Source organism: Harpia harpyja, chromosome 7, assembly GCF_026419915.1.
Source record: "Harpia harpyja isolate bHarHar1 chromosome 7, bHarHar1 primary haplotype, whole genome shotgun sequence".
Taxonomy (NCBI): Eukaryota; Metazoa; Chordata; class Aves; order Accipitriformes; family Accipitridae; genus Harpia; species Harpia harpyja.
The window spans coordinates 5,008,715-5,022,878 of NC_068946.1; the positions used below are offsets into that span (position 1 = coordinate 5,008,715).

Sequence of the window (14,164 nt, forward strand, 5' to 3'; positions counted from 1 at the left end):
CTAGTCAGCTGCTTAAATAAGAAATGCCCACTTCAGGAAGAAAAAAAAAATACTTTCCTCACCATTAAGAAAAGAGGAGTACAGTCACCACAGTAAATACACAAGCATAAATTTTTGAAGACAAAGAAGAATAAATATGTCTACATTTAGATCTATTTCTTTCCTAAACAAACAACACAAGTGAAAGTCTTAAATCTACATCAGCTTTCATGTACATCTAGCTACTCCTTTTACAGCATGGTTTCTGATCCTTTCTTGCTTTAAATATCTTTACTGCTTTTGGTAAAAACATCCATAACACATTTTGGACTCTGAAGGAGGAGGAAGACTAGAGAGATCCATTCTTCCTGCCCATGCTGAAACAAAGCAAAAATATTTCCATCTGTAGCTCAATTTACTTGAGATGCTTCTTTAGAGCAATACATGCTGTAAGCAGTAACATGAAAATGGAGATAACTTTTAAAGGAAAATTTATTTTCATCAATTCTCAAGTTGTATTTAACCTCCTTCATTTTCTATTCCACCTGGAAACAATAAAAAAAAAAGCAGTCTCACTTTAACACACTCTCTTCACTTAGCCTGCTTACACATAGCACTGAGTGTCAAACCTGTAGAGAAGTATCTCTCTCACCTATGAACTTTCTCCTCCATCCCCCCCATGAATACTTCTAAAAGATTTTTTCACAAGACCTGTATTCCAAAATGAAGCAGCAAAGGTTAGTCCCAAGATCAAAATTTCGACAGATTAAATTTCATTCCCTCCCTCCCCCAATTTATTAGAAAAATCCCCAGATAAAAGTTAAAGCAATCTTCTGGCATCAACTGCTGTGCTACATGGGAAACTGTAGCATCGTTCCCAGTACAGAAGCTAAAAGGAGAATTTAGTTTACTGCATACACAGGTGTTGTCATTATAATTGACCAAATGCTCCTTTATCTAATTATCAATGAAAGACATGGCAACTTCCGCAAAGTAAAAGAAAAAGGACTGGTAAATTCATACACGAGAAGTTCAAACTACTTTAACTGAAATAAAGTGAGGGCAGGCCATGAACAACCACCATTTCAAGGAATTCCTTCCCCTTAGTCCAATTTTTCCACAGTTTTTATTTCCACTGTGTTTTTATTTCAAAATTTCCATTTGCCTGATTTCATAATGGCATGCTGCATTCCCCATAAAGTATTACTTTTTGCTTAGGTTACAATCTTTCTACATTCACCCTCTGCAAGAATAATTCCCTAATGCAGCCTGCAAAACTGCTCATATCTGTGTTCCACAGTTACCTAGGTAGTTAAACCACAATTTTTCAACTATAGCTGTTGTAGTGACGCGCAAAAAAATTATGTCAATAAGGTGTTCACGTAAAGTTTCACATTCATCCTAGAACGGCTCCAAAACACCACAGCTTTACAAGGTATTTTTATTTTGCATTACAAGCTTCACAGGGAACACGTTATGAAGTTCATTTAGTACGCAACATACGTTTATAGAGTTCACATAATCCACGTTACTTTTAGTAATACTTCATTATAGTAGTCAATGGTAGTACGTATCCTTTTGTTAGTGGCCCATGTTTGGTTATGATGGAACCCAGGAATGACTCACAGATAAAGTGTTAACAATAACCTCATAGAGAAAGGCTTATCTAATATTCTCCACTTGCACAACTCATCTGTTATGAAAACACTATCACAATTTCACATAACAAAGACAATATGAAAAACTACCTGTTAGACCAACATTGGCTAAGCAATGTCCCCAGTCCCAGATCCCCAGCCCCCCCCACCCCTTGGTATGCTCACCTCCTTAGCACTGCTTTTCATGATTTATACACAACGGCCAAACAAAGCCAGAGGAATCCATTTGCTAGATCAACCTTGATCTGCACTTAAGACTCCATCTGTCAAGCACCAACAGCTGTCCACATAGAGAGCAATGCCTGCCACATTTAAGAGTAAATATGAATTCAGTAAATGCATTGTCGTCTTTTCCCAGTTTGGCTTATGTTTACTGCTTATAGTAACAGCACATATACAGAAAATTAGTTATATGCAGTTAAGTAGTTGATGTGTGCTGTCATGTAGCCTTATTTTCTACATTATTCACCTACTCACCTGATCTTTAAAAACCACACTTTTCATATAATCTCAAATGCTGAGAATAAAAACTAATTACAACCGCTGTTATATCTAATAGTACAGAACAACCACAGAAGTTTCAGCTGCATGTGGACACAGTTCTCTACAGACTTCAATCAGCTTCAAAGAAAATCCTTCTGTGATGCTTTTATGCATTTAGTTAACCCTCCTGACATGTTTTAAGACTCACCTACTAATCCAAGCCTTTTTGCTATTTTTCTCCTTCTTTAATTACTAAAGGAGGAATGAATGGGTAAAGAATGTATTTGTTTCCATTGAAACAAAAGTCTTAAAGATAATCTCTTCTTCTAAAGAAAAAAAAAAAAAATTTTTTTACAAGTTTTCCTCACCACTATGCACATATGCAGAAAGGTTGAAAACACAGTGGTGTAAGTGTGAAAAATAAGGGAACTCTTATGAACACATTAAGCAGCACAGCTCCTGAGGTTATTCCTATTTACAGCAGCTGAAAGTCTGTCACTGAACCTCTGATTATTTCAATGATCTAGTATCACGATGGTAACAGACTTTCAAATCGAGGGAAATACACAGTCCATCATGTTAAAATACACACTCATTTCAACTATGAAACTTTTGAGGGAAGAGAAAACCACACATGCAAAAATACACATCTCTATGACAAACTTGGTCAATCCACACAACACAGACAGAAAGCAACAGTCCGGCCAAAGAACTAAAATTAAAACGTACAGCTGAAAAAATAATTTCACGGCATTTCTTTCTTCTGCCCAAGCATAAAATTCAAATTTTACAACTTGCCAGAAAAGAATTAGCTTTCCCCCCACCCCCCCCAACTTTTTACCAGCCTAAAAAAACTTTCCAGAACTTCAGGATTTATAGGAAAAAAAAAAAAATCATGTTCATATTATATGTATTTTTTTGTTTAATTCTGGCATGGCCACCTTTCTCAGCTGCTAAAGCTGTCAGAATAAATAGAAGGCAGCATCTAGAAGAATGACAAACACATGGGTCAATGTCAAATACAAGCCAATCATTGTCAGAGCATGAGCCAAATCGCTGCATTTCAATTTCACCAACATTCAACCCAAATACCAGTATACCACTTATTAACAAAGTAAATAGAGGGAGGAAGCACTTTTGTTTGGGTTTCATTTATATATATTTTTATAAAGCTGATGGAGGTTTCTAGATTAAAACAACCATTTCAGCAATTTCCTCCGTTACAACAATGCAAAACATCTCGGCACAGTTATAAAAAAAGGGAAAATTTAACAATTAATTACGCCAGCAAAAACTTAAGCTTAGAAATTTAGAAGTCCTAATACTTGCTTGCTAACCAAACTGACAGTGGATTTTAAGATAGCTAGAAGAAATCTCAGTCTGACTAGATCTTTGGTAAATATAATTCTGGTTCCGCTACAATTGGAACTCCATCGGCCATACTCCACAGGACACTTGGATGTCAGGCCTGCAGATTCACACAAAAGATGACCCACCATCTTTTGTTATCTCCTCAATGTGACAGTGCAATAACGCAACACCTGCAGGCTTCAAATCTGAGCCACTGAAGACTGCAAACTCTTTCATAGCTTATGAAGTACTCCCTTTGAAAAATGGCCACATACTCTATAATCACAGAACATATCGAAGTGAAAAGTACGTAAGATCTCACTTTGATACATTTGGTGACAACTGAGCAGCAGTATTTCACAACAGTGCATCCAACCTGCAAATTTAGTCTCTCTTTCCTTCTCTGATGCCTGTCCAGATAATAGCTTATGAGGTTATGGTGTGTCCTGAACAGCACTCAGACAGAAATCTAAGAAAATTTTAAAGGGACATCAACCTATAAATCCAGAAAACCTAGTACTCAACTAAAGTTATATTTTCCAGTAGCAATATCTCACTTTCATCCTAGTGACAGTGATTTCCCATACCTTAAAAAAAAAAAAAAAGCAACTAAACCAAAAAGTCCAATAGCTGTCCCAAACAGTGATTGCCTCAAACATCTCAAAGGGCCAAAGAGACCCATTCCTATTTTTTTTGTATACCAGGCCTCTAGACGTTCCAGGATCCACACAAAGCTAATTCTGCCTCTTTCCCCACACAATATCAAACGGCACTTTCCATGTCTAACAGTCTGCACCTCTTCTTCCAGCTTCACACAGATCTTAAAACACCTAGAAAAAGAGGCTCTCATGTCAGCTATTCCAAAGCAATTTGCTAGAAAACGATGAAGTCCTATAATGCACTACTCTCCCTGCAGAAGCATTTCACCTTGTGTTGCCTCATGTGGATTCCTCTTGCTGATGTGCTGTTTATATAGCTACTGATGTCAGTGTAGAAACAGAACCTCATAAATCCTTTTAATTCCTGCAGATCCTTTTAAATGTTTCTACGTAGGCAGAGAAAACAATATTGTCCTCATCTCCAGGTGACTATCAAGTCATCTGTTGTCCTGAGGCTCCAAATCAACTCAGACTTTCATCCAACAAAGTTTTTCCAGTCCAACATTCAAGGTGCCATCACAATGACATTACAGCAGTCTGCTCAGTAGCAACAACGTCCTCGGTATTAAGTTCTGTGGCTTTAATATAGTAATACCCCTTCCTGACACACTGAACAGGTTGAGGGTGAAAGGGGACAGGGACCATACAGCTTCCTCCAGCAAGAAAGGTGTGCAAGAGTTCAGAGAGCGAAAAGGAACAGGGCAATAAAAGTATCCACACAATCAGCTATTATTTTGATGCAGGTATTTCTGCTATGTAGTTTTTCTGGAATCTTAACCCATTTACTTCGTAAGAGCAATTTATTGGGATAATGAAAAGAAAATCTCCATATTCAAAGACAAGCTGAAGAGACACAAGAAAAATACCTCCATACATCAGGTCCTTGTAAGACTTTAAGCAAGTTGTTGCCCTCCAGAACAGGGAGAGGAAAAAAGCTTCTCTGGAACAGTATTATCAGTACATTTTTCATCTTTCATTACGCTGGCCAGAAATTTAAAGTTACTGACAGCATTATTTGTTTTCCATCACATGGCTCCCTCTTCCAGCTAGGCAAGTTACTCTCTTAACCAAGTTTCAAAAGCAGGGCCTATACACAAGCCGCTATATTACTCAACAGTGTTTGGAGTAGCATGGCACTTGGAAAAAGCCTGGACAGCTGTTCCAAAAGCACCTTGGCCACTGAAGTGCAGTACAATACATTGACAGGCATTTGATTGACAGCACTTCACTACATTCTTCTATAGAGAAAAATCATACACTGAGACCAATTGTCTAACCCAAACAACAGATGTAGTTATAAAGTCTGGTTTGCACAGCAGAGTATGAAAGGATTCAAATTTGCTTACAGTCTGACAATCAAAAAAGTAGAACTGCAAAAAACATACTACAAAACAAGACCACCAGTTTTAGAGTACACCCAATTAGGAGCCATGTGTTAACCATATTGCACATGCATACAAACTGTATGGGAAATCAACCCTTTCAAACCGTGCTGTATTTTGGCAAAAGCCAGTAGGATAGAAGACAATAAATCTGCACTAGAAATGGAAGGAAATCCAGCATTAAATAATCTAACTGAATTTAAGAGAAGAAAAAAAAGTCTCAGTCTTGATGCAACTATCTTATACTATCATTACCTTATGCTAAGGAAACCTGTAAGCAAATCTGAATACACATGGTGCAATAAAAATTAATTTGTTACCGTAACAGTCATTTTGACAAAAGCAAGATAAGAACTGCGAGAAAAAAAAAGAAAAAAACCCCACAGATTAGATGTGGAAGGAAATGGGAGTGAGGTTGTGGAAACTGAGAGGACAGATGGGGAAGTGGGCCAACAAGCTTTTAGAATAGGCCTGTGTGATTTCCAACAAAGTAGAGAAGATTAATTGCACAGTGTTGTCTAAGCTCTACTCAATAAATTTTAATACAGGGTTTAAAAGCTATGCATACACTCATATCTATGCAAATTAATAAGAACCATGTTTATCTAGTAACAATATAGTGTAACCTTTCATTTGAAAAAATTCCAGCGATCTTGATGATCCATTTATTTACAGTTTGTTTGCTATTACTCAAATACAGCTGCTGGGCTCAGCACAGAAAAAAGTAATATTAAGTGTTGGATTAAGTACTATACAGCAATGGGGTAAACATAGAATGAGATTTTAACCAAGGACTTCATAGCAAGAAAATGCAGATCTTTAACATTCATCCATATCAGATAAGAGTATTTAAGAGAGAGAATCAAACGAATGGAAAGGATTTACTTTCCTTAAAGCCTAAAAGATGTCAGCTGAAGACAGCTATCCGTTCTGCACACACCTCTAATTTTCATCTTCCTAATCCTTGCTATGCAAGTCTCATTAATTTAAACTCTCTTAATCCCTCTTAAATTTTATGTAATATCTACCCTTAGGTACAAATATATCTCCCTATATGTAACCTAGCCATAAGAAAGAAACTAAGATTATTCTTCTGTAACAGATGCTAAAATTGCTTTAGAATACATTACGCACTGGAATGTGTATTGAAGATCTGACACCTGTTAAGAAATTACGTTTTAAATGAAATTTAAAAACCAGTATAGTTAATTAAGGTTTCAGCTAGGCTCACGTCTCTCTCCAACAATGAGCTAGCCAATAATGTGTTCTCATTGCTCTCTGCACTTTTCAAGACAAGAGACAGACCCAAGTTTAAAAAAAAGCACAGAGCAAACTGAACAGAAAAGTTTCAATGCCAGGGTGCAACTCTTATGCTAGTTGCTACTAATAAAATTTAATATTTAATAAGCAGATTTTTTTAAATTACAAAATGGGTATGAAATATCTCAATTATCATGAGTTCTACAGCTTTCCTTGTTCTTTCACTAGATAACCTCCTACAGATCAGATACAATCACTTCCCCCCATCCCTTTTCTTCAAACAGTGCAGAAAGATGGGCAAAAAGAAAATGAAGCAAGCTGCCCGTAGCCAGCGCTAGTCTTAGTTGAGACTAGGCAGACCAGCTTTCAAATCCGTTACCAGATCACACAACCTCTTCCAAACCCTGCCAAACAACACTCATCTAAGGAAGAATTGCCCCCCAAGCAGCCTGCTCCCTTATCATTGGTTCTGCAACCACCATCACCAAAATGCCTTTGGTGAAGTACTCTGCTCATTAGAGAAGATTGCTCTCCCACACTATCAACCATACATGCTCCCTGAAGTCCCAGTAAGGCCCGAGCAGTACTTGACCAGCATTTACAGAGCATTTGCTGCGCGCAGGTTCTCTGACACATATCCACACCTGTGCTGTGACTGAGGCTTTACCCTACATTTCAGGCCATAAATAGAATCTCCCCCAGTGTGTAATTGCGGCAAGTGAGAAGGTACAAGCCATAACTGAAGCTCTTGCCAGCCTGTACATCGAGATTTCTCTTCTGAATGGATGCTCTCGTGAAAAATACAGCATAAACAATCTAAGGTCTCCCCACACTACCAGCATTTACAGGCTCTCTCCCCTCCTTTGTCAATTATCTGGCAAAGGTGCAAAATCTAGGTAACTACAGTACTGATTCCTGTTGTTCTGCAAATATCCCTCTATCCAGGTACTGCTACATCAGAGGTACTCCAGGCACTGCACTTACTGGATAAAGAGTACTAATACTTCTCCATCCTACTACAGCATAAAATTGAGATCACAAACTGATTTTCCATCTTAATTTTAAGCAGTCTTTCTGCAATAAAGCCAGTGTACTAATGGGCCCACACAACAGCTGTTCTTAACAGATCCTAAGTTATTTTTCATCCTCTGACACCATTACTCTTACCAAAAGTAAGATTGCCAAAGCTGATGCTTTTGCAGGCTGCCTATTGCTACTGCTCAAGCCACAAGTATTACTCAGCTACGAGCCTTGACCAAGAGAAAAACGTATCTTTTGAATGGTTTGACACGGTATTTGAAGCATTTCAATAGATAAGCTATTCTGACCAACGTTGGCAGATCTAAGTGAAAACAGACTCTACAACTTTCACATGGAAGAACAAGTATGGAATGCAACACCTCCAAAACTAGCAGAATTTCAGCCCATCTGTATCAGCAGCTACACAACTAGCATTTTAGAGTATTTACAGCAACTACAACTGGATAGAGCATTTAAAACATTTACATCTGTACTCAGACAATGAGATTTCAGTAGTTGAGAAGTACAGCACCGCATGGAAAAATCGGGCAAGATTTTTACCTCAGTTTCCATGGTTTTTAGTTTGAAGCCATCTCTATTTTGCTCCAGCAGTGTTACTACAGCATACCGATCATTTTACAGAAAAGTAATATAGAACTACCATAGCCCTTAAGCCAGTGCTTTGAACAGTAAAGCCAAACGTAACTATTCCTCGTGGTGCAACAAACAACTTCAATCAACACTTTGAAAATGCTGGGTAGATGAACACAGAAGTTTTTACTCAAATTAGGGATACAGCTAGCTGAATAATCTAATTTTCAAGTACAATTTCATTTTGAGGAAAAAGTTAGCTGACAGCAGCCACAGGTTAGATCTTGAACCTTACATGAAACTCCAAAAACCTTATATGAACTTGGCAGTAATTAAGAGGCACATCCAAGACATCCAGAGCACGCTGCAAGCTGCTTCTGTCCCCAAAACATCCCAGATACTTGCTGATACTGACACTGTCTGGTTTTTGACCAAGAGCTAAGCTGCTGTGCATAAACATGAGATAGCTATTAATAAGGAGGGTGAAATCAATGGCATAATAGGTATGAGATCTTAAGTCACCCAATTTATATTTCACAAACAAGACAGGAGAGGAGCTCTACAAAGAAATCAGAATCGCCAAAAAACTAGTCAGAAAGGTTGGAAGGTATCTCTATATGCCACCTAGTCAAATCTCTAGCTCAGATCAGGTCTCGTTTCAACGGCGAAGCAAAGCGCTCAGTGCTTTACCCAATTCAGTTTCGAAATTCCCAGGGACAGAGATTCCATATGATACACAGATAATTAATGTAGTAGAAGAAAAAGGGGTAGCTCTTTCTTCAAAGAGGAGCTAAGTTCATTCCAACAAATCAGATATTACAAGACAGTCAAAAGCTTTTGCATACATATCCATATTTGTCTCCCAATAGAAACATGGCAACCTGCCACTAGGACAATCATAATATAACTTAACAGGTAGCACATTGTGCTGCCTGCTGTAGCCAACTAACTGTAACTGGTAGCTCTGGTGCACAATTACTTTCAAAGGAAACACAAGAATTTCTTACCTCCAGGCCTGTATACAACATCATCCTCTGTGATAAAGGACGTTATTTCACCGTTGTCTGTTCTCTCGTATCGAGACTTCTTCTTGGGCGGTTTCTTTTTGCTTTTCTTTGTGGACTCCTCTGTGGTGGCACTGTTGTTGTCATTGTCCTCATCTTCACTGTGGTCACTTTCCGCATAATTCTTGGCACCTCCTTCCAACGTACAGCTCCGTCGAGGACGCGAGTTCTCACTCTCCCTCACCTTGTCTCTCTTGTCTCGCTCCTTATCCCGGTCTCTATCCCTGTCCTTCTCTTTGTCTTTGTCTTTTTCTTTGTCCGCTGTCATGATTCGCCACGTGCCTTCTTCTGTCCTCTCACGGCTGGGCCTCCGTGAAAGGTAGACAGTGAGCCTGGGCTTCAGTCTTCTGAATTTCTCACTCAAATCCAGGAAAAATTCAACCACTCCAACAACCCCAGCGTTTTAAAAAGGTTCTTGAAGGGGTGGGGGAGAAAGAGGGGAAAAGCCCATGTTAATATTCAAAATTCTTTCAATTTCTGAAAATAAAAATTAAAAACAAAGAAAACCCCACATCCTACAGCAATTTAGTATGGAAAACACAAGACAGTAAAATACAAGGTGCTCTTTTGAAGCATTCATAAAAATGATAACTTATGAAGTGTCTGTAAAATGTTTGAAGCTATTTCCATCCTCAAAAAAAATCTCACAACTCCTTAAAAAAATGTTTTTTCTTCACTACAGAAATGTAACAACTTCTTGGATGGGAAGTGCTCACTGAGAACACATATCATTTTATACCTGAAGCTGAATAGGAAGCATGCAAGTGGGGAGAAAAAAAAAAAAACTAACAAAAAAACCCCCAAAAAACAACCCCACAAACATTTAGGAAGGGACAAGTGCAAGAAAGGAAGAGTCTACAACTTTTTTTTCCTTGAAGCAAATGAAGAAGTTCAGCAAATGGCTGTGTTGGTTTACATCTCAACACCACTAGCAAGGGATGCCCTACAAAGCTGATGCCGAGTAAAGAATGCCATCTGCCACTTCCAGGGCAATCTGTTAGGAAGTCTTCCCACTACCCTGCTTTTCCAAAAATAGAGCTAACCTGTAATCCACAGATTACAGGAATGAATTAATTGAAACCAAACCACTAACAAAATCTGGTTTTCCATATATCAGAAATATGACCTTTCATGCTTGCTTTACCAGTAACAGAACGCATGGAGATGAATTTTATAACTCCTCATGTTCACACATTCAGTTTCCTGCTGGGGAATAGGAAGGGAAGAGATAATCCTATGTTTTTACTTCCCTGATCATGTAATCGATACAGTTAACATCAAAACTGCATCTTTTTTTTCCCCTTCAATACAAGTTTAGATTTAAAACTTTGGATTTGCTGTTACAGGAGTATTTACAACCTTGGACCTATGGGCCAGGATCCTCAAACCACAACGAAGTGCACAGAACAGTTGCCTACTACTGTGGTTTAGCCCCTGTGGGCAGCTTAGCACCACACAGCCGCTCACTAACTCCCCTCCAGTACCCTGCAACTGGAGTCTGGGTTAATTCTCCATGAGACACTATTACTGTACCTCAATCAAACGAAAGGTAAACAGTACTGGCTGTATGCAGTTATATCCTTTATTCTTTTGACTCAAAATCGAGAGTTTCCTTAAAACATCCATTCTATTGGTCAAATTGAAATGATCTGTACTGACAGGTAGCATGATACAACTTTGAGTGACAGCCAGCAGCACATACAAGAATTTTTATTACCTTCCCTCAAAAGGCTCCAGTGAATTTGCACTGATTGAAGTATTTGCAAGTGTGTTTTAATATTGCTCAATAGCAGCAGTCTGAATACTTACAGCTACTACTAAGCAAAAAACATAACATACCTTTTTTCTGTAAATGTTCATGAAAGAAGGATATTTCAAAAAGAATACATCCAACATACAAAGGTAAATTACCTTTCTTCCCTAGTTCACCAATTCAGGATAAAGCTGAATTTACTGATATCCAATTCGTAAGTTTTCAGGAAGCTACTATTTGGTGCAACTTGAAATTAGTCCACTGTGTAGAATGGTATAGCATGAAAGTCGGGAACCTAAGAAGATTGAATGTTCATGCATTAAGCATCTGAAACCACATTAGAGAAGGAAAAAGACTATTTTGATTTTTCAGAAGTCAGCTGAGAAGTCAGTGATCCTGTGTATTTGAACTTTCTTCACTCTTACATGAATCTCAGACTACAATATTCTTGTCCCTGTTGACTACTACTTCCAGCAATGGAAATAGCCAAAGAGAGACAAATTGCTTTTGCTGATACAATTCAGGCTGTGGCTTGAATCTCTCAGGCATTTCCTGAATGAACCGATCATCCAGGTAGGAAATGATTCTATTTTCTTTCCTCCTTATAGCAGCTGCCATCATTCTGATAACACACAAGGGGAATCCAACGAAACTCCAGTAGAGAGGACTACAATGAACCTGTCAATTGCCAGAGAAGTTGCAGATAATAGTGATAGCAATGGTCTACAGGGACTCAAAAAAATGTCTTAAATTTCTAGAGGCTAGGAAATTCCCCGGTAGCAAGCTTGAGGGGTTTTTTTCCTATTATTGCTGATAGAAAATTCACTTTAGAGAGTAAATAACCTATTCATTTTGAATGAAAACTGATTACTTTCCCAGGGCAATCTAAAATTTACAAGTAGTGGCATCTCAACTTACGTACAAGAGATCTTTATGTGTTCTTTAGAGATCAGAAACTAAGGGATATAGGAAACCCCTAAAAATTTTATTCAACGACCTCCAAGGATGGATAAAATACAGCCACCTCTGATTATTCTTATATACTAGCCCCAGTTCTCAGACTCAATTTTTGAGTTGGGTACAAAACAAACTGAAGCCTAAACAAAAAAAGTTGTTCTTTTCAGAGCTTTTTCCATTGCTTCTCATTTTCCTTGTAGTATCTCACTACCCTGTCCTATTTATTAAAACTTGAATGTTGTTTACAAGTTAATTTTGGACAACTTAAAGGAAAAAAGCCAAGGAGCAAGTCCTTCTGTCTTGTTTTCAGTGAAGTCAAGAATGCTTCAGCACCTTCTAAGAAGCACTTGCACAGCCCAGTATCATTAAGAGACAACAGAATATGGAACTCTGGTCACACAGAGATATACATCTCACATTTACCAGTTAGGTTTACCACCAGTGCAGGTACCACTGGTTCTTATGGTTATGCAAGGTCTGAGTTGCACAAAATCATGATGGAAAAAACACTTTCTGTTCATTTCATTTTCCAGCTGTGCTAACAAATTTATCATATGCACCAGTAGTGATGAAACGCAATGCAGCTATAATCAAGTTAATTTTTATCTTCCACTATCACTTCTTTGACAATAGCCTTATACCTTACAAAGGCAAACAGACACTACTTTTAGGAAACAACACTTAAAACAGTCCCATCTATATGCAACCTGTGTATTTTCTTCAGCTCTCTTTCCTGAGCATAAAGCACTAATTTTTATGACAGAATTACCACAATTTTTATCAAGAGACTTAAGTCAAGTGTCCATGAAGAAGCTGTATCAGCCTTTCTTTCCTCTCTCTAGCATGGAAGCATATCTTCCAAGTGGAAGATCAGCATCACCATCTTTTCAACACTATAAAATATCACACCCCTCTTCTGGCACAGCCAACTGCAGCACAAGCACCTTCCTTTTGACTGCGAAGTGCAGAATGTCCTTTTTTTTAAAAAAAAAAATTTTCCAATTTAAAAAAAAAAAATCCATCAGTCACCACAATAGTTCATTACTGGGGATGAGGGGCAAACAACAGAAAAAGCAGGCTTGAAACCCAGCCAGCTACAGGGCTTTTTCATCGGAGCCTCAAGATGCAAAGCTAAGAAGGTACCAACCACCCCACATCTCTAAAGATAAAGGAAAAAGGAATTTAAAGTTCCTGTCTGAAGGAAAAATAAACCAGAGTTGATCAGTAACTGACAGATAATTCATGCATATTAATTTTATCTGCATCCCGAAACATTCTGAGCTCCTCCTCGTAATTATCTAAGTCTCAAGGAACCAGAGTTGTGCAAATAATTCTGAAAAAGCAGCCACAATTTCAGCGCAAGCTGCTCCTTGCCAAACTTTACTTCGAAAGTAAATTTCAAGTAAAGCACTTTGCACTAGTGGAGTCTGTTCAAGGGTCAAGACCACAAATTACCTCCGTATGGCTGGCAGGTAAATCACTTTACAAAAGTAACATACAAAATGCACTTCCCCTTACTCTATTTTTCTATCTTCATGAACACTTTTTACGGGTATAGGCAAAAACAACTTGCCAGCAGAAAGAAAATCCCTCCACACAACCTGCCCTGAAGCGCAAGAAGAGCAGCCTCCGAATGTCAAGGGTCACACACTGCAGAAGAAGCACTGATGCATCCCAGTCGTCGCCATTAACGAACAAGAACAAACGCTGCATGACCTAACAGAACCCTCCACATAACTGCAGATTTAAGTCCTTGTTGTTTTCTCAGATTAAATTCAAAGTAATTCAGTGTTTTTATTACAAGTCCAATTACCATGGGTTTTTTTTCCTTTTTTCTTTTTGCACAACAAAGTTCTGCATAGAGGAGTAACACTGAATAAATAAACACTATGTTCATAGTGATTTAGTTTACCGTAGGGCTGTGCAAGAATTTGCATATACCACAATTCGCTCAAGTCTGTTCATCTAAGAAATTTCCAGCTACAAATACAACAGAATTGCTACCCTC

General features: G+C 38.2%; 1 protein-coding gene across 5 annotated transcripts in view; it reads right to left on the reverse strand.

Moving 5' to 3' along the window:
* Nucleotides 1-14,164, reverse strand: part of RERE (arginine-glutamic acid dipeptide repeats) — a 257,136-nt gene that overhangs the window by 169,446 nt on the left and 73,526 nt on the right. For all 5 annotated transcript variants that reach the window (XM_052791717.1, XM_052791716.1, XM_052791713.1 and 2 more), the window contains exon 2: nucleotides 9,390-9,860. In XM_052791717.1, the coding sequence (XP_052647677.1) occupies nucleotides 9,390-9,714 (325 nt within the window). In that variant the 5' untranslated portion in view covers nucleotides 9,715-9,860. The remainder of the gene's footprint in view (nucleotides 1-9,389; nucleotides 9,861-14,164) is intronic.